Source organism: Pezoporus occidentalis, unplaced genomic scaffold, assembly GCF_034315485.1.
Source record: "Pezoporus occidentalis ecotype Australia unplaced genomic scaffold, CSIRO_AGI_Poc_V1 ctg100, whole genome shotgun sequence".
NCBI classification, from domain to species: domain Eukaryota; kingdom Metazoa; phylum Chordata; class Aves; order Psittaciformes; family Psittacidae; genus Pezoporus; species Pezoporus occidentalis.
Genome location: NW_026912780.1, coordinates 1,164,156 through 1,185,962, shown reverse-complemented (window position 1 = coordinate 1,185,962; position 21,807 = coordinate 1,164,156). Strand labels below are relative to the sequence as shown.

Genomic DNA, 21,807 nt, shown 5'->3' with positions numbered 1-21,807 from the left:
TAGTGTTCAAAAGTCCTCAGAAAAGTTAACAAGTCTTCACGCATTCAGATTTTGGTTTCCTTGTCTTTCAAGACAGGAAAGTGAGTCAGAAGTTAACCTTTGATCCTATGCAGAAAGGCTTTTGAACAATCAACATGAAGCAATAACTCAGTTACCGGTGTGCTTGTGAGTGTTGGGTGCCATGTGAGCGAGCTGGGGGACAGCCCTCTTGAGCACCTGGGGACTGGCAGAGCTGAACCTGTCTCTACCTAACTTATATTTCAGATCTGCTGCAGTTGAGGTCAGGCTGCCTGATGAAGTGTTGGCAAGGGTGTTTCACTCAGTGACTGTTCATTCCTGGGTTATTGGGCAGAAGTCAGTCCTTGAAAAGTGGCAGTTTGGTCAACACAAATCTTATAGCAGTGCTCTAAGAATTGGAAATACTAGTTTAGGTGTCAGTGATTGTAAACCAGGTATCTACCCCCTTCTGATGGGAAATTGTAAAACAGTTCATCTGCTGCTGAGATCATCTTGGTAGGACTTGGGCTCCTCAATGATACTCACAGTGATTTTATACTTAAGAATTATTTGGGTATATGTGGTGCAGAACACAAGCTGCCTACCTGAGCATCTACATCTGTCTGCAACAGTGAGAACTGTTGCCTTTTTTTTCCCCCTACTCATTTCTTAACTGCATCACAGTATTCCTCTGTCCTTCCTTCTTCACACCCTGGTTTATACAAGCAGTAACAAAACCATACCTGACGCTTGACTTCATTTCCAGTAGTATGTGGAGACAGCAAACAGTTTTGTACCGCTTGTGTTATCATTTGTTTCTGAAGGGAACTAATTGTGGAGATCTAGTATGTACCAGGATGTCTGTCTATTTTAAATGCACAGGACTGAGCTTCTAGGACTGAGTTTGGGTTTATTCACCTTCCTTCACAGAGACTGCAATATGGTGTTCATAATATGGTAATATGGTGTTAATAATAACAGCTCAGAAGCTGTTTTGCTAACCTTAAGTTGTTCAGCTAGAGTGAGATTTCGGAAGTTTGCCTGACAGCTCACAAACGTTGTAGAAACAGCCTGTTGTCAGGTTTGCTTGCCCCATCAAATATTAAATGAATCTCCTGTTGCAGTGCAGCTATGCAGTGTAACAGTGTGTTGGCATCTTAGCAGTGCACCAAAAATGTTTTTTCCAGCCAGAAGCTTCTGGAGTAAAGTTAACAAACCAGTTAATTTTTTTGAGCACTAGCCCAGTGGCAGAGTGAAGTAATCCCATCTCTTCTTATTGTGGGAATGTATAGATGTATTGAGAACAGGGGTAGATAAGAGTGCATAATAGTGAATATTGTCATTCCTCTGAGTTTGTAGCTTTGGATGCACGTGGCCACTTTTCATGGAGCTGGTTTGGGTTTATGTGCTGAATCAACATAGCCTGGCACTAACCAGTTCCTCACACTTGAAGGAGGAGAAACTCCTTTTGAGTAACAGGAGAATACTTGGGTACACAGTCTTAAATCTTTCTTTCACCTGTAGTCTAGCAGCAAGTTATTTTCTCTAAAATGGTGGTGATGAGACTGGAAATGTAATTTGGGACCCACTGGAAGATTCTAGATTGCTCTCCCCTTTAGACACACCAGCAAGTGTCAAAGAGAGAAAAATTTTCTTTACTGACAAAATTGCGTCTGTATTTAGATGAATAGGTGAAAGAATTGCCTAAAACGGGGAAGGCACAGCTCATATGGAATGTTGTACTGTCAAAGCCAACTTGTTTCTAACCCCAGTGGTCAGGGTGCCTGTCATGGCAGGATACATCCCCCTTGCTTCTGGTTATCTGCATTTCACTGAAATTCCTGGTGTGAGTTTCCTAAGAACTTCTGCTAAAATTAGTGTAAAATATTTATCTTAATGAGCTTTTAAATGCAGAATGCTACAGATGTTGTTGAGAGCTGCCTTTGCCAGTTGTGACTCAAAATGATCCCACTGATGCAAAGCTTTGCAGGCTCCATGGATCAAGAGAAGCATCTTCCTGTAGCATTTTACATTAGCAGAACAATTGTGATGTATTTTACAGAGCCTAATCTGGCATAGTTGGATTTCGGATACTTAACTGGACCACTGCCCTTCCGCTCAGATACAGCTAAAACGAAGTTCTCAGGAATCCAGCTGGACTGTGACAAACAGGATGCCACTTGCACAGCTGTCTTTCCCCAACAATTTCTTTAACTTTTGACAAGCGTTTGTTGTGTCTTTTGTGTTACTAGGCTGGTGGTAGTAATGACTTCAGGAAGAGCTCGTGTCATTCCTTTTGTTATTATGTGCTCAATGAGTCTTCCTCGATATACCCATGTATAACCTGTGATGTGAAATGAGCCAAAGTGTAAAAGAGGACAAATGTTAATCTTGAAACACATTGTGTTTGCCAAACATGGTAGTGTGTGTCGAGTTTTCTTTTTGAGTACTTGTATTTTTATAACTCTAAGCACTTCTGAATTGCTTGTAGCAAGTTGTAATGATGCTTCAGTCATTTATTTGTCTGGGCAACACAAGGAATACTAAACTGTTGTAAGATCATTTACACTGATAAGTAGTTGTTGCATGTTCAGATTTATTAAAGCTCTGTCAATCTCTTCCTCCAGATCAATTGCTTGATGAGCTGCGGCTGAAATACTTAATACTTCACGCTTATGCCATTGGAGATGGAGCCCAAAGCCAATAATCTCGTTTTTGGGTGTCAGCGAAGCTCAACATCTGACGATGACTCTGGCTGTGCTTTGGAAGAATATGCCTGGGTTCCCCCAGGCCTCAGACCAGAGCAGGTACCATTTGCTGCTGCAGTTTTGAAGTGACCCTAGTAAGGACTGTCTGAGGGAGGGGTACGCTGCTCCTACATGTCCAGTTGAATTTTTACAAAGGTTAAAACTTAAATGCGTCTAGAACTCTTCACTCCTTGTTTTGCTTCCTGTTCCAATAAGGCTGTGTTTAGAGAGCCTAAAGTCCTCAACACTGGGGAGTTTTATGTTCCAAATAAAGTTCCCAGTCAAGATCTTTCAATAAATACAGGCCATAGAGGTACGTATTGTCAAGTCTAAAAGCAGCACAGAAATTTCTCTTTGAAATAAGTTACTAGGTTAAATTAAAGCTCACGGCATACCTTATGGCGTTGTGCTGCTTGGCTAGTGCTTCGCTGCACTTGTACAAGTCATTTGACATCTAGAACAGGTATGTTACTACAGTGCACATAAAGTGTCATTGTGACAAGTAGTACCGTATTTTATGCTTGTTTAAATAGTTATACGCCTGACATTTGTTCATGACAGGATTTCACTTGTACAGTCTGTGGAGCTGACACTCCTGGCGTAGTTGGGCTGTTCTTTCCCCTCTCCCCTTTTTCTTTTATAATATCACAAACATTGTGGCAGTGGAAGTAAAAGTGAAATTGTTGATGGGAAGGTTGCTATGTGAGATTAAAATGGCCCTCTCATGGTATTCATTTCCTTGATATTGCCAACTGTGTTGAAGCTGTGCACTCAGTAGTGTCCAGATCTCAGACTTCAGTGTTAAATGGACAGACTGTACCATCTGCTGACAGAGTCAGAGCAACCCTTCTTCAGCTGGCAAGCTAATACAGTCCTTAGCTGTAAAGGTACAGAAGATGTCTCCTTTTGGCTATGCAGTGATTTTTCTTATCATGAATAAAGTAATGAGACAGCAGGAATTCCAAATTATGAGCTATTTTTAGGGAAACTCTAATCACTCACTTGAGCATCTATAAGAATCCTGGTGAATCAGACCTGAAGGCAAACAGCAAGCTAACATTCTGCCAGAAGAATTAAATGCCCTAAAATAGCCTCATAATCCGGCTAGCTCAAACTCACTTAAAGACTTTTTCCCAAGAAGAGTGACTTGTTTTGAGAGTAGTGCAACAAACTTCAGAAAAGGCCATAAAGCATCTTTAAAGCTTCACTTCTTACTGCATGTTATCTTTTCCTGCAGCTTCTTGAAATAAGCTCAGTAGCAAGTGGGCTTACAGCAGACTTCTGATGTTTAAATTTTGGCTAAAGGAAGACCATGTCATGCTTCGTACAACCTGTCCCATGTCATTTTGATTGCTTCCTGAGTCAAGTGACTGATTACTGCTTCTTTTTCATCTGTCTTGAGCAGTAATAAGCTGTTGACCTGAGCATTATTTAAATCTGGATGGCAAGTAATATTTTTGCCTATAGTCGGCTCTTATTTACAGCCCCAGGCCTCGTGACAAGCTGGAAACCGCATAGGAAAAACAATAAATCTGTAACTGTTCCACAAAAATATGTTTTGCCATTGGGCTTTGTGATGGTGTTCATTACAGCTTTCCTGTCATCATTTTCTTCTGGGGAAAAAAGAAAAAGAGTGAAGATTGATAAATGTGTACCCCTAATATTAATTTCTTCATCAAAAGCCTGTGAAAATGTGGTTAATTTGCATCTGATTGAAATGTGGCTGGATCCAGCCTCCTCCCCAGGGAAGGATGTTTCCACCTTCCTACTAAAGCCCACATGGAAGCAATGAAAGCTGATGCTTTGGGTTGAACCTGATCAGCAGGAGACTACAAAACAGCTTTTGTCTCAACAATGTGTAAAATGCAGAGAGCAAATTAAATCTGTTTATATAGTGGCTGTTTTCTGGAAAGCTTCATGCCTTGTGTGGTAAATTGCAGAGGGAAACTTGGAATTTCCACGGGATTGTTGACCAGCCCTGAAGGGGGTGGGAATAATGAGAACATTAAATGTGCATAATTTATGATCCCCCCCCCCAGTTGTCACTGCAAATTGCATTCCAGAAAAGCAATTCAGCAGCTGGGTGCTAGTTTTATCAGAGACAATTCAGGTTTGCTGAGCTGGTTCATCTGGGCCTCGTATTTTGAGCACGAACCCTGTCAGAGGTCTAATGTAGTGTAACCTTCTTCCTTCTTAAATGAGACCTGAGATAAAACGGTAGCTGAAGGAGCTTGCAGTGCTTGGGTGATGTGTGTCCCTCAGTCCCAACTCTGTGTTCCTCCTGGTCAGGTCCAGCTGTATTTCGCCTGCTTGCCAGAGGAGAAGGTCCCTTACGTTAACAGCCCTGGAGAGAAACACCGAATTAAACAGCTTCTGTATCAGCTGCCACCCCATGATAATGAGGTAAATACAGAATTTAGGATGCACTGTCAGGGCTCAGGTCTCCCTGGTGGCTTTTATGTGGAGAATTACCTACCTGTGTATTTTATTACAAGCTTAAACTGTGGCCTGCAGTGGCATCTGACCTATAAAGCAGCACGGTGTGTACACTGAGCCCATTGTTTAGCTGTCCGGTTGGCTTGTGTGCAGATAAGAGCTGTCTGGAAGGACACTGCCTTTGCTTGTTAGGGAGGCTGGTGTCACTGCAATAAACTTAACACAAGTTGGTTTTATAGTGTTTGCAGCCACCCACCAATTACCAGGAACCTACAAATTCCTGGAATTGCATTGTAGCACACAAAAAGGATGCTTTGTGATAGTAAAAGGTCTGCATCTCAGATATGCAGTGCAATTTGGAGTAGAAGTGGAAATAACAAACAAGCTCTTTGTAGGGAAAAGGGGCGGGGGTGTCAATACTTAAGATCTTGTGTATACTGCGGTACTTAGTTGCGGTACTTAACCATAAATCTAAAGGACAATGTTGTGGCTGATTTAGGTTCATTCCATGATTTTAGGGTAGCAGCAGGTTTTGGGTTGGCTTTTTAAAATCTTACTTCCTGCCTGGGCAACTTCTTAGCTCAATATGGGAGTTTTTTAGTACAAAATATCTCTCCGTACTTTGTGTTGTGCCATATTAGCTGAACACTAAGAAGGTAGAGAAGACAAGTTGCAGAAGTTTAGTGATGATTGTCAGCATGCCTGATGAATTTCTTGCATATATGCACTTACTGATCTGTTACTTTAAAAGCTCAGTATCTAAAACAAGTTCTCCTGTGTTTTCACTGGAAGGTGAGATACTGCCAGTCTTTAAGTGAAGAAGAAAAGAAGGAACTGCAGATGTTCAGTTCTCAGCGCAAAAAGGAGGCACTCGGCCGAGGCACTATTAAACTACTCTCAAGAGCAGTGATGCATGCAGTGTGTGAACAGGTAATACTGCTGGTGTCACAAGCCAACTAGCGGGCTGAATAATGTAAAACTACAGTTTCTCAATATTAAATGTATGCTTCTCTCTCTCTGAACACCAGAACGCTGCCTCATACTAATGACACGTAAAAACTGGCATATGCTTAAAAATGTTATTCCGTATGAAATAAACTCCTATGCACAAGAGGTTTGTTGGTGCACAGTTTGGCTAGACCAAAATTGAAAATATTTTTGACCCCTCTTGTCAGAATTTTCAGATTAAATCTGCATTATTGGGTTTGGTGTTTTAACTTGGTTTAAATGTTAAAAGCTGGTAGTGTGGGATGGGAAGTGTGTTCACTTTCTGGTTTTGTTCCTAGTGTGGTACAAAAGTAAACGGTGGTGAAGTTGCAGTTTTTGCCTCGAGAGCTGGGCCTGGTGTGTGCTGGCATCCCTCGTGTTTTGTGTGCTTCACGTGTAATGAGCTGCTTGTTGACCTTATCTACTTCTACCAAGATGGCAAAATTCACTGCGGCAGACACCACGCTGAACTCCTCAAACCTCGATGTTCCGCCTGCGATGAGGTAAAGAATTAACAGTTTATGGCCAATCTATGCTCCTGTTGTTCAGTCAACAGACTGCGTCACTTGGGCAATTACTGACTTCAGATCCATTTGTTCAAGAAGTCAGGACTGTTGCATAGATGTGCTTGAAGGCTGAGGGGTGTTTAATTTCTTGTCAAATAGGCAATATTACAAGGGATGTGATGGTATTTAGTAAGCATGTATCTGTTTGTATTTAGAACTCAATGCAGTAGATACAATTGGAAGAAGGATCTGTACAAATACTCCCAAATACCATCCTGATAGAAACTTCTCTTGAAGATCTTATGTTCTGTTTGTTTGATTTTGCTTTAAAAAGTAAAGTTGGGTTGTTTTTTTTGTTTCTGTTATAGAAAAGGTCAGAATGCCATACTTGCTATGGGAGATTGTTGCTTCTATCCTTGTATTCAAAAGACAGCTAAATAAAACTAAATTTAGCATATGAATTGCACAATTAGGATGTTTTTCATGCACTAACTCCCAAGGTGAGGTTTTGGCCACTCAACTAAAAGTTTACCTTTTATCTCTGAAAAGATCATATTTGCCGATGAGTGCACAGAGGCTGAAGGTCGTCACTGGCACATGAAGCACTTCTGTTGCCTCGAGTGCGAAACAATCCTTGGTGGACAGAGGTACATCATGAAGGATGGGCGACCATTCTGCTGTAACTGTTTTGAATCTCTCTACGCTGAATACTGTGAGACGTGTGGGGAGCACATTGGTAAGTATGTCCTTTCTGAACATTAGACTTACAAATTAAGGGAAAGCCAATTTCTGAAATTGTTTCACATTCCAGAAGTGGGGATTCATGTTTTTTAGAGAAACCCAAAGGATTGTTTTTATTCCTTTTCCAGGTGTTGATCATGCTCAGATGACCTATGATGGACAGCACTGGCACGCCACAGAGGCTTGCTTTTCTTGTGCTCAGTGCAAGACCTCTTTGCTTGGCTGCCCGTTCCTTCCAAAGCAAGGGCAGATTTACTGTTCAAAAACCTGCAGCTTGGGAGAGGATGTTCATGCCTCCGACTCTTCAGATTCTGCGTTTCAGTCTGCTCGATCCAGAGATTCCAGGAGGAGTGTCCGCATGGGAAAAAGCAGCCGTTCAGCCGACCAGTGCCGCCAGTCTCTTCTCCTGTCGCCAGCCCTCAATTACAAGTTCCCTGGCCTTTCAGACAACGCTGATGATACACTTTCTCGCAAGCTGGATGATTTAAGTCTTTCAAGGGAAGAGGCAAGCTTTGTTAATGAAGACTTCTGGAAAGGAAGAGTAGAGCAGGAAATGCCTGAAGACCCTGAAGAATGGGCTGAACATGAAGACTACATGACTCAACTTCTCCTGAAGTTTGGTGATAAAGGCCTCTTCCAGCAGCCCGCTGAAGTAGACATTAGATCAAGTGAACATTGGATTTCTGATAGCATGGTCAAGAGCAAGCTGGACTTGAAAAAAAATAATCCAAGCCTGGCAAGTAAGAAGTATCAGTCAGACATGTACTGGGCCCAGTCACAGGATGGCTTGGGTGACTCTGCATATGGCAGCCACCCAGGCCCTGCCAGCAGCAGGAAAATCCAGGAGCTAGACATGGAACACGGGGCGTCGGGATACAAACATGACCAAACGCCGTGGTACGAAGGTTCACTCGAATGTTTGTCTGACCTGAAACAGCAAGAACAAAGTGTTCGAGACTCAATGGATTCTTTGGCTTTGTCCAATATAACAGGTAATGGGGGGAAACGGTTTTGAGGGAGAGGTCAGCCAAAGCGGAGTATTTTGAGCTAAGACTTTTCAGATCTGTGATTTATAAAAAGCCTTACATGCCTTACTTTACATGCAAGAGATGCATGTAAACTAGGCGATTGCTTTTATCCTTCTGCAAGATACATTTCTGCTACGTACATTCTATTTAAATTCTTCTCCTTTTCTTTTGAATTCTCTTTGCTTATGAAAAGAAATCCATAATGTTAAACGGATAGGAATGATCTTGAACTATGCATTTGTTATATACAAATCACGCTTTAAGCAAATGGATTTTTTTTTTTTCCATACCTTAAGTGCAAGAAGTTGCATTATAATACTAGGATAATATTAATCTGCAAAATACTTCAGGTAATTTCCTTGCTTGTAAAAACTATGGAGAAAATCAGAAAGGATGGTAAACTTCTTAGCTGTAGGAAATGAGGTTTATGAGATTATCTTTCTCCATTGGCTAAAGAGAAACTGCTAATCCACTTTTGTGAACCTCCCTGTCAAATGTGATTGGAATTAGCCAAAGGAATAAAAGTCAGATATGCAAGGGTGTGTGTGTAGCTATGCATGAGTGTGTATATTAACTTCCCTTTCCTATTGCCCTACAAAAAGCCCTGGGAGTGAGGTATGAAGGACCCCTTTAAAAGTTGTCCTGTCCTCTTCTCCATTCCTGTCCTCCTACAACCTGAAGTATTGTAGCTACTTGTGTAGCTCAGGCCCGACCACATGCTTCATTGCCCAAGTGGTAACAGAGGAACTGACATGGGGAGTTTGGTTCAGGGGGCACAGAAGGAGGAGGAACTAGAGGTGTTGCAAAGCAATTTAGCAGTACAGGAAACATGAAATATTTTAGCCTTAAAAAAGGCAAGCATGGACTGTAAAGTAATTCTTTCTTCTCAGAGGCTTAGCTGTATATGTGTTAGAGCTGTTTAAACTCATTAAACTTCTTCCACTCTTGATATCCTAATGTTAGTGAATTCTTTAGTAATCAGAGCTAATACTTAAATGTTTTAAGGCAAAACAAAGCTTACTGCTTTATGAAGCTAATCCTTTTGGTAATAGTTCCAAAACCCACTAATAAGATCTCCTTAGTGATAATACTTTGTTATAATATTTATCTCTTCAATAGTGTTTTCATTTTCCCTTTTCTCCATTTCCACCGCAGGGGCTTCAATGGATGGAGAAGGCAAACCACGGCCATCTTTGTACTCTTTGCAAACATTCCAAGAACTGGAGGTAGAGGACTGTGAGAAGATGAGCAACATGGGAACTCTGAATTCTTCAATGCTCCACCGGAGCACAGAGTCCTTGAAGAGCCTGAGCTCAGAGCTGTGTCAGGAAAAGGTCTTGCCAGAGGAAAAGCCAGTGCATATGCCCGTACTGAGAAGATCTAAATCCCAGTCTAGACCTCAGCAAGTCAAGTTTTCAGATGATGTTATTGATAATGGAAGTTACGAGAACCTTGAAATACGTCAGCCTCCAATGAGTGAAAGGACTCGTAGGCGCGTTTACCACTTTGAAGAGCGTGGAAATCGACCTTCTCATCATCGTAGAAGAAGTAGGAAGTCTCGTTCAGACAATGCACTTAACTTGGCCGCAGAAAGAAGATGCTCTCCGAGAGAGAGATTTCGTTATTACTCCCCTCAGGATCATGAAAAATTCATTCAGAATAGAAGCTCTCGTGAGCTTCGGGCATATATCCAGAATGCGGAGCTGTATGGGCAGTACGCACATAGTAGGTCTGATTATGCACTGCGGAATAAGGTGGTGGATAAATTCTTTGGATTGTACGGTGAGGAAGATGACTCCTGGTGCTCAACTTCATCATCCTCATCTGATTCTGAAGAGGAAGGATATTTTCTAGGACAGCCGATTCCACAGCCACGATCACTGAGGTATCCATACTATACAGATGACCTTTCTGGTCCAACTACTGCGTTATCTAGTTCTCAGTTTGGACAAAGGACAACCAAATCAAAGAAGAAGAGGGGACACAAAGGAAAAAATTGCATCATCTCTTAATTTAACAGTTGGGAAGACCAGTCAGCTCTGTAACTACAGTTTGAACCACGTCTTTTTATATTCATAATTGTTCTTAGGCAAGTTGCTAAGGTAATTAATGCTTTGCCAGTGTAAATGATAACCCTGCCAGAGTTTACATTGTACAAGTAACGTTCAGAAATGTCACCACACCAAATGATGATCTGCTCAGATACTGCTAGGTTTACATACTATGTTTCAGATGTCAAAATACTGTTACTGCAGTTCTCAATACAGACTTTTTGTAGGCATTTTATTTTATGCTTGCTGTTCACTTATGTTGGATTATCAGAGAGGGGGAATTCAGCAAAGATCAGTCAATAAAGTTGTCAGTCCTGTGCTGTAGCTATACCCACACAGGGTGATCTTTGACTTCTTCTTCTCACTGCCAAGAAAAAGAAGGCTCTGTACTGTGCCCTTTCCTTATTGATAAAGCTCACTGTTCCTCCTTCGGGTTCCGTTACAAAAACTGGATTTTATGGTTGATTTTCATCTGGGAAAATTCGCCTTTTCCAAAGAGTCCACTATTAGGGAGGCAAAACCAGAATCTGGGAGCGGAAATGCTTGAGGCCTTGATATATCCTAAAGCAGCAGTAAATGGTTTATACGTTTAACTTCCATGTTTTCCTTCCACGGTTGTTTAAGAATTCCATCCCTCTGTAAGGGTTTGGTGGGGGGGTTGTGCCTGTAGAAGGGAAGATGTTAATTCAGCTGCTGGAATTGGACTTAGCTGCCAGTGAGCAGTAATGTCTTTATGCTGTGCCCCCCCTAACTCACAGTAGTGAAGGAGAGAGGTACAACCGCTGGAGTCCTTTGCTCAGGCATGGAACCCCATTTAAGTCAATGAATCTACTTACGTAACAAATATTTTCATAAGGGCTTAAAGGATTAGGCTCCAGAATTGTGTCTTTTCAAACACATCATCCAGGTTTTAAAATGTATTAGCTGCAATTCTAAATCAAAAACATTGATATTTATAATGTAGTATTTCATAGGCTTAAATGTATTCATAATTTAATAGTGCAAATACTAATGTACATATTGTACAGTTAAGATTTTAAAAGCTGAATATTTTTATATCCCTGAATTTGAAGACGTTTGTAACAATATCAAACTAGATTTGTTAGGGGTTTAACAGCAGCATTACGGATGAAATATTGCTTGTATTTTAGTCAGGGGTTTTAAGTTGAAAAATATGGAAAAATGTTTAGTGCAAAACAGCTTAATTTTGTCTACTAGGTATTAAAAGCTCTGTATGCATGGTGGGGCTATGTAAATACTCTCTATGGCCCTCTTAATCTTGCAAGTGTTATTTATGGGTCAAGCAAAATGTAAACTATATAAATGTAAAAACCACACAAGCCTGGAATATATCAGTACAACAAATATGCACCTCCTGTGGATGTGGATTTTTTTTATTGTTACTGTTTCCTTCCTTTCCTCAAAATAGTTCCTGAAGTTCCCCTACATAAAGGAGGACAAATGCTGGGTGGTTCTAGAAGGCAGGCTGGCAAAAAACTGTGAGGTAGTAGGTACCCTTAAAAGTTGCTTTGAACTCCTGTATGGAGTAGGAGCTATTTAAAGTTCTAATGCACTTCCAGTGTTTTAAATGAAGATTTGTTAGTTGAATTCATAGAGACATCTACCAGTTAAGGTAGTAAATGCTAAGACCATTGGCTTTCTGACCACCTGAAGAAAGGCAATTAATGAAATAATAGATGTTTTTTACCAAAAAAGCCTGGCAAATTTAACTAAGCCTGCCCTTCTTGAGGACGTGGAAGTTTGGAAATAAAAGCAGCTACAAGTAAGGGAGGGAATGGCCACATGAGTATTGGCTTACACCAGAGAAAATGAAGTTAACTAGCAGTTGCTTGCTTGTCTTTCTCAGCATAAAATAAGCAAAGGTCTTTTACTCCCAGAGGTGGTATTCACCATGTAAGTCACTTTGCTAGCACAAACAAGTCTTGTGTGTATGAAGGCTGATCAAAGTAGTATCATACTCCATCGCATGGGCCAGTGTGTGGCTCATGGGATGCTTCCAGCCGGCAGGCTGCTGTGGTGGTTTGGGCAGTGTTTGCTTTCCTTGCAGCCAAACGCCTGTTGTGCTTAGACAAGCATCTGTCAAGCTTATGGGCAGGAGCACCTTCCACTGGACCAGGTTGCTCAAAGCCCTGTACAACCATTGCAGGGATGGGGCAGCCACAGCTTCTCTGGGCAACCTGTGACATTGTCTCATGATCCTCATAATGAAGAATTTCTTACCAATGTCTAATCTAAATCTCCCTTCTGTCAGTTTAAAGCCATTCCCTGCTTTTCCTGTCACTACAAGCCCTTGTCAAACATCCCTCTCCAGTTTTCTTGTAGTCCCCCGTAGGTATTGGAAGGAGGTGCAAACAATGCCTGGGACCTTCCATTCTTTCCTGCATTTCCAAATACAGGGAACCAGGATCCTCAGAAACAAAATACAGTGCCCCTACTGCTGTGTCCGTTTCACAGCATATAGTCTCATGGAGAAATACCTCTACCAGTAGTTATTACACCTAATCCTGAGATACAGCGTATGTAACCTCCCAAAGCGCACTGTTTTATTAAATGGTATAAGTTCTCCATAGATGTTTAGCTTCTTCTTAATACTTTCTGCTTAAAACAAAACAGACTGTCCAACACAGATCTCTTAAGTGTGTCTGAACTAGCTTCGGGGTTAACTTTCAGGTTCCCTCCCTCTAAACCTCAAAATAGATGAGCTGAAAGATGTATCTCTCGGCCATGACCTTACACAAAACCCAGACTTAAGGCTAGAGGTGTTATGGCTAGGGTGCTGTGAACTCTGCTCCTGAAAGGGCTCTGGGTACTTCAAAATGAGTGATGTAAACAGCGATGCCTCCCACCACCACTGTTTATTGTTAGCTCTCAGCTGGAAGCTTCGGCAGTGGCTAAGGGCCTCTCCTCCTCCTCTAGTGAGGGGCACATTTGTCTGTGCAAGGGGTGATAAATCCCTGTGCCTGGTGTTGCTCTGCCTTACACAGCGGCAATGCCTCCAGCCCGAGGCATGAGCTCCAACCAGACCCAGCCAAGTGAGTACGCTTACAGTGCAGCGCCCTGGGGAGCAGTGTGCTGGTGGTGTTGGGTTTTAGAGGTTAAGCAGCTTGTTCGGAGCCAGTTCAGTACCTCTACAGGGTGGCACATCCATCTCCCTTAGGTAGGCTGGGCTGCAGGACCGCAAGCCACTAAGTGCATTGGAAAACATTCAGACAGCTTTGTTTTGCTGAGGAATGGACTTGGACACACTGAGGTGCAGGGGAAGACTAACAGGTAGTTGTAACCACGTGTAATGAACCAGGGGCAAACATGTATTTTTATCCACTGTAAAAGTTACACTAAGTTTAAAGCTGCCTATGTGACTTGGCTTCGTTTTTTCAGCTTGACATAAACGATTTCTACTTCATTATTTTTGACCACTTCTCATGAGAAATGTTTCTAGTTGATTCTGCCACTTCAAATATACACACAGTGGTATGGGATATAGGGTCTGCTACCAGCAGACGCAGATACAGTCACCAAAGCTGTAAATTCCGTTTTGTATTATTAGAAGTAGTATCTGTGTTCCAAGTGGAGCTAACACCCTTATAGGCACCTAAGCGCCACACAGCTGCTCACTCAGTACCCTGCAGTGGGATGGGGGAGAGAATTGGAAGAGTAAAAGTGAGAAAACTCTTGGATTGAGGTAAACAGTTTTATAGGGAAAGCAAAAAACCCAAAACAACAACAAAACGCACACAAAAAAAAAACACAAAAAAAAACCCAAAATGATAAAAAAAAAACCCTCAGCCAACTGATACTCAACCAGTCCCTGAACAGCAGCCCCAGCAAACTCCCCCCATCCCTTCCCCCAGCTTTTTATGCTGAGGACGATGTCATATATATTTAGGGGCCTATAAGGATGCTGGGGATGGACTGATCATTAGGGACTGTAGTGATAGGACAAGGGGTAATTGGTTAAAACTTAAACAGGGGAAGTTTAGATTGGATATAAGGAAGAAGTTCTTTACTGTGAGGGTGGTGAGGTACTGGAATGGGTTGCCCAGGGAAGCTGTAAATGCTCCATCCCTGGTGGTGGTGTTCAAGACCAGGTTGGACAAAGCCTTGGGTGATATGGTTTAGTGTGAGGTGTCCTGCCCATGGCAGGGTTGGAACTTGATGATCTTAAGGTCCTTTCCAATCCTAACCATTCTATGATTCTGTATGGTCTGGAACATCCCTTTGGTCAGTCAGGATCAGCTGTCCCAGCTGCACCCCCTCCCAGCTCCTTGTGCACCTCAGCCTACTTCCTGGTGGGGTGAGGAACAGAAAAGGCCTTGACTCTGTGTAAGCCCTGCTCAGCAACAGCTGAAACATCCCTGTGTTATCAATTCAGTTTTCAGCACAAATCCAAAACACAGCTCCATGCTTGCTACTAAGGCAAAAATTAACTTTACCCCAGCCAACACCGGTACAACCTTTATGAAGTGAGCGATATTAGAGCAATGCATTATCCTCATCCTCACCGAAGGAGGAAACCTTACACAGACAGCAGGGTCACAAGGAACTGCTCCTTCTCTGATACATGGCATTAGCTCCTTTCATGTCATAGTGGTTTATCACTGATTTTTCACCCTAACTGCTCACCTTGCCACTCAAAGCTGCCAACTTACCCGGTGAGGTTACAGACCTGCTCAGAACCGCTCCAGCCTCAGCAGGCAGCACTGAGTTTCCACGCTCCTTTCCTTTCTCTCCCTTTTCCCTTTGTATTTTAAGGGTATCTGCCCATTAATGAGCACTGGGAATAAGTTTTGTTTTCAGGAGCACTTAAGGTGGGAATAAACTCCCCCGCGCAGCCTCTGGTTCTTTCCACTGATGCTCTTCCTACCCCTTTCCAGGAGCCCCATCGAGGCTGCCCACGAGACCAAGGACAGGTTTTTACACTGCTATGAAATTAATCCAAAGTATGTGTTTGTTTCTACAGGAAGCAAGGCTAGAAGCCACGTTCCTTGCTCAAGTTAAAGGGACCGGCATAATACCCACATCAACAGAAAGCATACATCATGAAAGGTTAAGGAAAAGCAGTCACCTGTTACCCATGAAACCTTTCACAGAAACAGGGCTTACAGAAAATCCAAACGACTCCTTAGGTCATGAGTAAAATTTAATCCATTAAGTGCCCCCCAAAAGTCAGCTTAAGGTAAGGACAACCTGACAAACCTTTGAAAGCCCTTACTGACCTGCTAGCTAGCTTTAAAACCCCAAGAATATTGGCTGAGAGGTCGGGCTCAGACAGTAAATGGGGTTACATCCAGCTCAGCGGCCAGTCACCAGTTGAGTTCAGGAGAAACCCGAGTTTCGGGGCTCAGTTCTAAGGCACGTTCTCTTTAATGTTCTAACAAATGATATAAATGAGACACAGGAGTCAAATGTACAGTAAGTTTGCTGACAACACTCAACAAGGAGGAGCTGTGGACTCCCTCAAAGGCAGGGGGGCCTTACAGAGAGATCTGGATTAGAGCTGGGCAATCACCAACCATATGAAATTTAACAAGAGCATCCTGGGATGGGATGATCCTGTGGTACATACAAGTTTGGGGTCGAGAGACAGGAGAGCAGCCCCGTGGAAAAAGACCTGGGGGTTTGGGTTGAGGACAAGGTGACTGTAAGTCATTAGTGTGCCCCGGCAACCAAAAGGGCCAACCACGTCCTGGGGTGTACCAAGCACAGCATGGCTGGGCAGTCAAGCGAGGTGACTGTGCCACGTCACACTGCCCCTGTGCAGCCCCACCTTGCGTACTGTGTGCAGTTTTGGGTGCCCCAGTATAAGGACATCAGACCCTCATAGTGTGTCCACAGGAGGGTGACTGAGTTGGCAAGAAGCCTCAAGGGCAAGACTTACAAGAAGAGGCTGAGGTTACTTCATTGTTCAGCCTGGAGAAGAGAAGGCTGAGGGGTGCCCTCACTGCAGTCTACAGCTCCCTCAAGGGGGGCAGCGGAGGGGAGGTGCTGATCTCCTCTCTGGAGGGCAGCTGTAGGATACAAGGAAATGGAATGTAGCTGCATCAGGGGCGGTTCAGGTAGGACATTAGGAAAAGGCTCTTCAGTGGGAGGGTGGCTGTCCACTGGAACTGGCCCCCCAGGGAAGTGGTCACAGCCCCAAGGCTGTCGGAGCTCAAGGGGTGTCTGGATGACACTCTCAGTCATACAGTTTAGTTTTAGGTAGTCCTGTGAGGAGCAGGGAGTTGGACTTGGTGATCCTTACGGCACCCTTCCAATTTGAGACATCATTTGATTCTGTGATTGTAAACGTAGGTCTTTACAGAAGGACACTTGAAAATCAAACACTTTTATCATAGTAAATTTAATCAGGCTTCTAACAAAGGAGACTCCTAACAAACTATACAGTTATAATGAACACTTTTAATAAAAAATATATTAAACATAATTTCAGGATTTTCCCACTAGCATTTCCAACCCAAAGCAGAAAGTTTGATGCAACACCCTGGAGGCTCTCAGTCCTGTAACAAGCAGTGAAGTGCTTCTGCCTCAGAGAAGGCTTTGCCTGTGGTTTCATGACAGATCTTGGCAAACTGGGTTGCTGCCAGAAGGGGCGGGTCAGATCTGACTACTGTGCCACAGCAGGTTGCCTCTCTTCCCTTCTCTCCCTCCCCAGATTAGCATCCTGTAGGATGTGGGAGCTGATTCCCACTTACTGTGCAGCCCACACAATGCCGGGTGCCAACAAGGTAAGTTGTAGGTCATCTCCTTCGAGCAATGTGAACTCTTGTTGTAGAAACCAACAAAAGCCAACTGGAAAACCACACCCTGCTGACATTAAAGCTAATTGGGCACCTCAGGAATCTGATGCAATACACTTTTAATATACCCTATCAAGATTTGCATGTGTAAGATGCTGTGATACAAACAGTACCTTGTACAGGCAAAACCATTGCTATTTCCCTTACTTTTCTGCACACCATTCTGGTGAAACCTTGGAAGCTCTCTTGATAAAGGGGCTGAATTCAGTGACTTTTTAATTTCAAAATAATGTGCACTTTGGAAGTTTTTTTACAGAGTTTCACGTTTCTAAATGCAAATGTATACAAAACAATCATGCTTATACTTACCTTTGTGTTTATGACTCAAATTATCCCCTTCCTAAAACATTCATAAAAAACAGAACGTTATTACATGTAAAGAGAATTCAACAGTCAGGATATCACCAATGAGTCCTAAGTATTTTTCACCTCTGAAAAGTAATCATGCAGCACTGGCAGCCTCCCCAACCACTCAACCAACTCTAATCACTCTAGCAGGTCAATAGGGATGCCAGACATTATCCAGAACCACCTAGGTGTGAAATGATGATGAATCTGGGGCCTTACAGTTCAACTTGACATTATACCTAATCCAAAGGAAACTTGGGAGTTCCTAAAGAGACAATGCTGCTCACTTTCCTTGTCCCCCTGAATTCCTGCTCCTTCTTGATGCCAGAAATGAAGATTACACACAGCCTCCTGATTGTGAAAACTGCTGCATGAGAAGTGGTGAGAAGGCTTAAGGGGGGAGACAGAGAGAGTAGGAGAAGGGACCTTTCCCTGCTCAGTGGTTACCTGCAGTTATACTCTGTAAGGTGCAGTCAAAAACATAACAAAGGACACATTTAGTAGCAAATAGTAACAAAAAATGGAATTCATCCTACATAAAACTCAAACACAAGCAGGAGATACACAGGAGGTGGAAGCAGCGACAGGCCACCTGGGAAGAATATAGGGATGTTGTCAGAGTATGCAGAAATGCGACAAGGAGAGCCAAGGCTCTTTTGGAAAAATATCTAGCTAAGGACGTCAAGGACAACAAGAAAGGCTTCTTCAAATACATCAATAATAAAGGAAAACTAGGGAAAACGTAAGCCTGCTACTGAATGGAGCAGGGATGCCCCTGGTGACAGAGGACACAGAGACACTGAATGCCTTCTTTGCTTCAATCTTCAATGCCAAGGTCAGCCCCCAGGAGTCCCTGACCCAGAAGACGACAGGGAAGGTCTGGAGAAAGCAAGTCCTTCCCTTGGTTGAGAAGGATTGGATTAGAGATCATGTAGACAAACATGACATCTGCAAGTCCAAGGGATCTGACAAGATGCACCCATGAGTGCTGAGGGAGCTGGCAAACCTTATTGCTAGGCCACTCTTGATCATCTTTGAAAGGTCATGGCAAGCAGGAGAGGTGCCTGAGGACTGGAAGAAGGCAAATGTCACCCCAGTCTTCAGTAACGGCAAGAAGGAGAAGCCTTGGAGCTACAGACTGGTCAACCTCACCTCAATCCCTGGTCAGGTGATGGAATGGCTCATCCTGGAGACCATACGGAAGGCATGTGGAAGACGAGGCAGCTATCAGGAGTAGTCAGCATGGATTCACCAAAGGGAAACTGGAAATAACCCCAAGCACCAGTACAGGCTGGGAGCTGACCTGATGGAAAGCAGCTCTGCAGAGAAGGACCTGGGGGTCCTGGTGCACAAGTTGTTCATGAGCCAGTCATGTGCCCCTGTGGCCAAGAAGGCCAATGGTATCCTGGGCTGCATCCGGAAGAGCACTGCCAGCAGGTCGAGGGAGGTAATCCTCCCTCTACTCACCCCCAGTGAGGCCTCATCTTGATTAGTGTGTCCAGTTCTGGGTTTCCCAGTGCAAAAGAGACATGGAGCTCCAGGAGCAAGTCCAGTGAAGGGCTATGGGAATGAAGAAGGGTCTGGAGCATCTCTCGTATGAGGGAAGGCTGAGGGAGCTGTTCAGCCTAGAGAAGACTCACAGGCTCGGATCAGTGTGCGCAAGTATCTGAAGGGAGGGTGTCAAGAGGATAAGGCCAGACTCTTCTTGGTGATGCCAAGTGACAGAATGAGAGGCAATGGGCATAAAGCAGACCCCAGGAAGTTTCATCTGAACATGAAGAACTTCTTTACTGAGCATTGGAGTAGGTTGCCCAGAGAGGTTGTGGAGTCTCCTTCCCTGGGGAAGATCCATCTGGACACAGTCCTGAGCAGTGTGCTCTAGGTGACCCTGCCTGAGCAGGGGCGTTGCATTAGATGACCCCCCAGTGGTCCCTTCCAACCTCAAGCACCCATGACTCCTTGAATACTGCTCACTATAAATGACTCATGACATGGAAAACACCAACATTTAAACAGCACTCGCAGAACCTGCAATTAGAACACAAGTACAGCACTTACACCAAGTAGCATTGCTCTGGCAGTCAGAGACTAGAGATAACCCCTAGTGCAATTTTACAGAATGAACCTGAAGTTTAAAATTAAACTATAATAAATAAAACATAGCTGCTACCAATTTTGCAATTCTTCCCTTCCTATAGTATATATGAAAACAAGACTTCTTTCTGTGTAAGTTGAAGAATGAAGAACTGCTTTTTGTTACTTTAATAAAAAATACAGTGTTTGAAGTTACACTTATAAACATCAAAATGTAAGTGTACATACATCAGACTGAACAGTTGTTCCTAGGTAACTGTGTAAAGGCTTCAAAAATAGTTTGTCACTTTACAGCATTTTTGAAAAGGACATCCTTTCAAAGGAATATATGTCAACAAGTACAGGTAGGAAGAATACAATTGTGGAGACCACAGTGAACATGATATAGCCACCTGAGCTACTACAAAGGAGCGCAGGCCTTGGGTTCAAATTCCCAGCAAGATCTCCTCTTTCCTAGCAAAAAAGCAGATTTATGTATTATGGCATACACAATGAAGAGGATCTAAAAGCATATTTCTGTCCTTAGTGTGAGCCTTCTTTGAAGGATTCTGACATATCTTGATTGGCAGCATCGTACTGAGCAATGAAATGTTTGAGTTCTTCTATACACCGTTCACCTATTTCATGCAAATTCTGCCTCAGGGCAAACTGAATGGACTTCTCCAATGACGGATCTTTATCAATTAGCATCTTCACTACCATGCCAAAGGTTTCACAGTCTTGTCGGTAGATCTAGAAAGAACACATTGTAGAAAAGAATTAAATGGAACACTCTTTACATTAGCACAGCAACAGCCCTCATTGAGTTAGGCACTACTGCAGACACAAACCAAACAAAGAATACTGGGTAACAGGAGTCTCAACTGTAAGATGCTTTTTCTCTTATGCCCCGTGCTAATAAAAATTTCAGTAGTTCAGAACTATCTGGATACAAGAAATCACTCTTCTTGGAAAAAATGCCTTAAAAAGAAAAATGAAGTTCCTCTTGCAGCAATATTTAATACATAATGGCAGAATTAAGTGCAAATGCTAAACCAGATTTTCACTGCAAATACGTATAAAATTAATTGTGGCATGTCTAGCAATCCCAGTCTTCATACAAAGCATCAATAACTTAGATTGTAATCTTTCCTAATACTTTAAATACAAGTTGTGTTTAAATAATTTCACCAAATTACGTTTGTTTGGTGGATATTTGTTTCTTATAGAAGTTCTTGACAATATGATTTTTATTACTTTGACTGCATTGGTGATTCAACCACTAAGGATAAGAGCAATCCTGGCAGTGGTTTATGTGAACCCAACTGATCTTATACTGCAGGGAACGAAGAGTTGTGAGTCAGTTATGTACCACAGTTGAGGAAAAGTAACTTCTCATTATCACTGCAACTGTTTTTTAAGACAAACATCCAACGATGCTTTTAGATGGTTTTCAAAGTAGAATCACAGAATCATAGAATAGTTAAGGTTGGAAAGGACCTTAAGATCATCTAGTTCCAACCCCCCTGCCATGGACAGGGACACCTCACACTAAACCATGTCACCCAAGGTCTCGTCCAGCCTGGCCTTGAACACTGCCAGGGATGGAGCATTCACAACCTCCCTGGGCAACCCATTCCAGTGCCTCACCACCCTAACAGGAAAGAACTTCTTCCTTATATCCAATCTAAACTTCCCCTGTTTAAGTTTTAACCCGTTACCCCTTGTCCTGTCACTACAGTCCCTAATGAAGAGTCCCTCTCCAGCATCCCTATAGGCCCCCTTCAGATACTGGAAGGCTGCTATGAGGTCTCCACGCAGCCTTCTCTTCTCCAGGCTGAACAGCCCCAACTTCCTCAGCCTGTCTTCATGCAGGAGGTGCTCCAGTCCCCTGATCATCCTCGTGGCCCTCCTCTGGACTTGTTCCAACAGCTCCATGTCCTTTTTATGTTGAGGACACCAGAACTGCACACAATACTCCAGGTGAGGTCTCACAAGAGCAGAGTAGAGGGGCAGGATCACCTCCTTCAGCCTCCTGGTCACGCTCCTTTTGATGCAGCCCAGGATACGGTTGG

At 43.1% G+C, this 21,807-nt stretch overlaps 2 protein-coding genes across 5 annotated transcripts in view; one reads left to right on the top strand and one right to left on the bottom strand.

Moving 5' to 3' along the window:
• Nucleotides 1-11,862, top strand: part of PRICKLE1 (prickle planar cell polarity protein 1) — a 64,109-nt gene extending 52,247 nt beyond the window's left edge. For all 3 annotated transcript variants that reach the window (XM_062612421.1, XM_062612429.1, XM_062612438.1), the window contains exons 2-8: nucleotides 2,625-2,804; nucleotides 5,034-5,147; nucleotides 5,973-6,110; nucleotides 6,467-6,670; nucleotides 7,223-7,409; nucleotides 7,543-8,406; nucleotides 9,598-11,862. In XM_062612421.1, the coding sequence (XP_062468405.1) occupies nucleotides 2,673-2,804; nucleotides 5,034-5,147; nucleotides 5,973-6,110; nucleotides 6,467-6,670; nucleotides 7,223-7,409; nucleotides 7,543-8,406; nucleotides 9,598-10,454 (2,496 nt within the window). In that variant the 5' untranslated portion in view covers nucleotides 2,625-2,672 and the 3' untranslated portion in view covers nucleotides 10,455-11,862. The remainder of the gene's footprint in view (nucleotides 1-2,624; nucleotides 2,805-5,033; nucleotides 5,148-5,972; nucleotides 6,111-6,466; nucleotides 6,671-7,222; nucleotides 7,410-7,542; nucleotides 8,407-9,597) is intronic.
• A 4,973-nt stretch (nucleotides 11,863-16,835) lies between these two features.
• Nucleotides 16,836-21,807, bottom strand: part of PPHLN1 (periphilin 1) — a 73,327-nt gene continuing 68,355 nt past the window's right edge. For both annotated transcript variants that reach the window (XM_062612360.1, XM_062612370.1), the window contains exon 10: nucleotides 16,836-20,485. In XM_062612360.1, coding sequence (XP_062468344.1) covers nucleotides 20,276-20,485 — 210 coding nt within the window. In that variant the 3' untranslated portion in view covers nucleotides 16,836-20,275. The remainder of the gene's footprint in view (nucleotides 20,486-21,807) is intronic.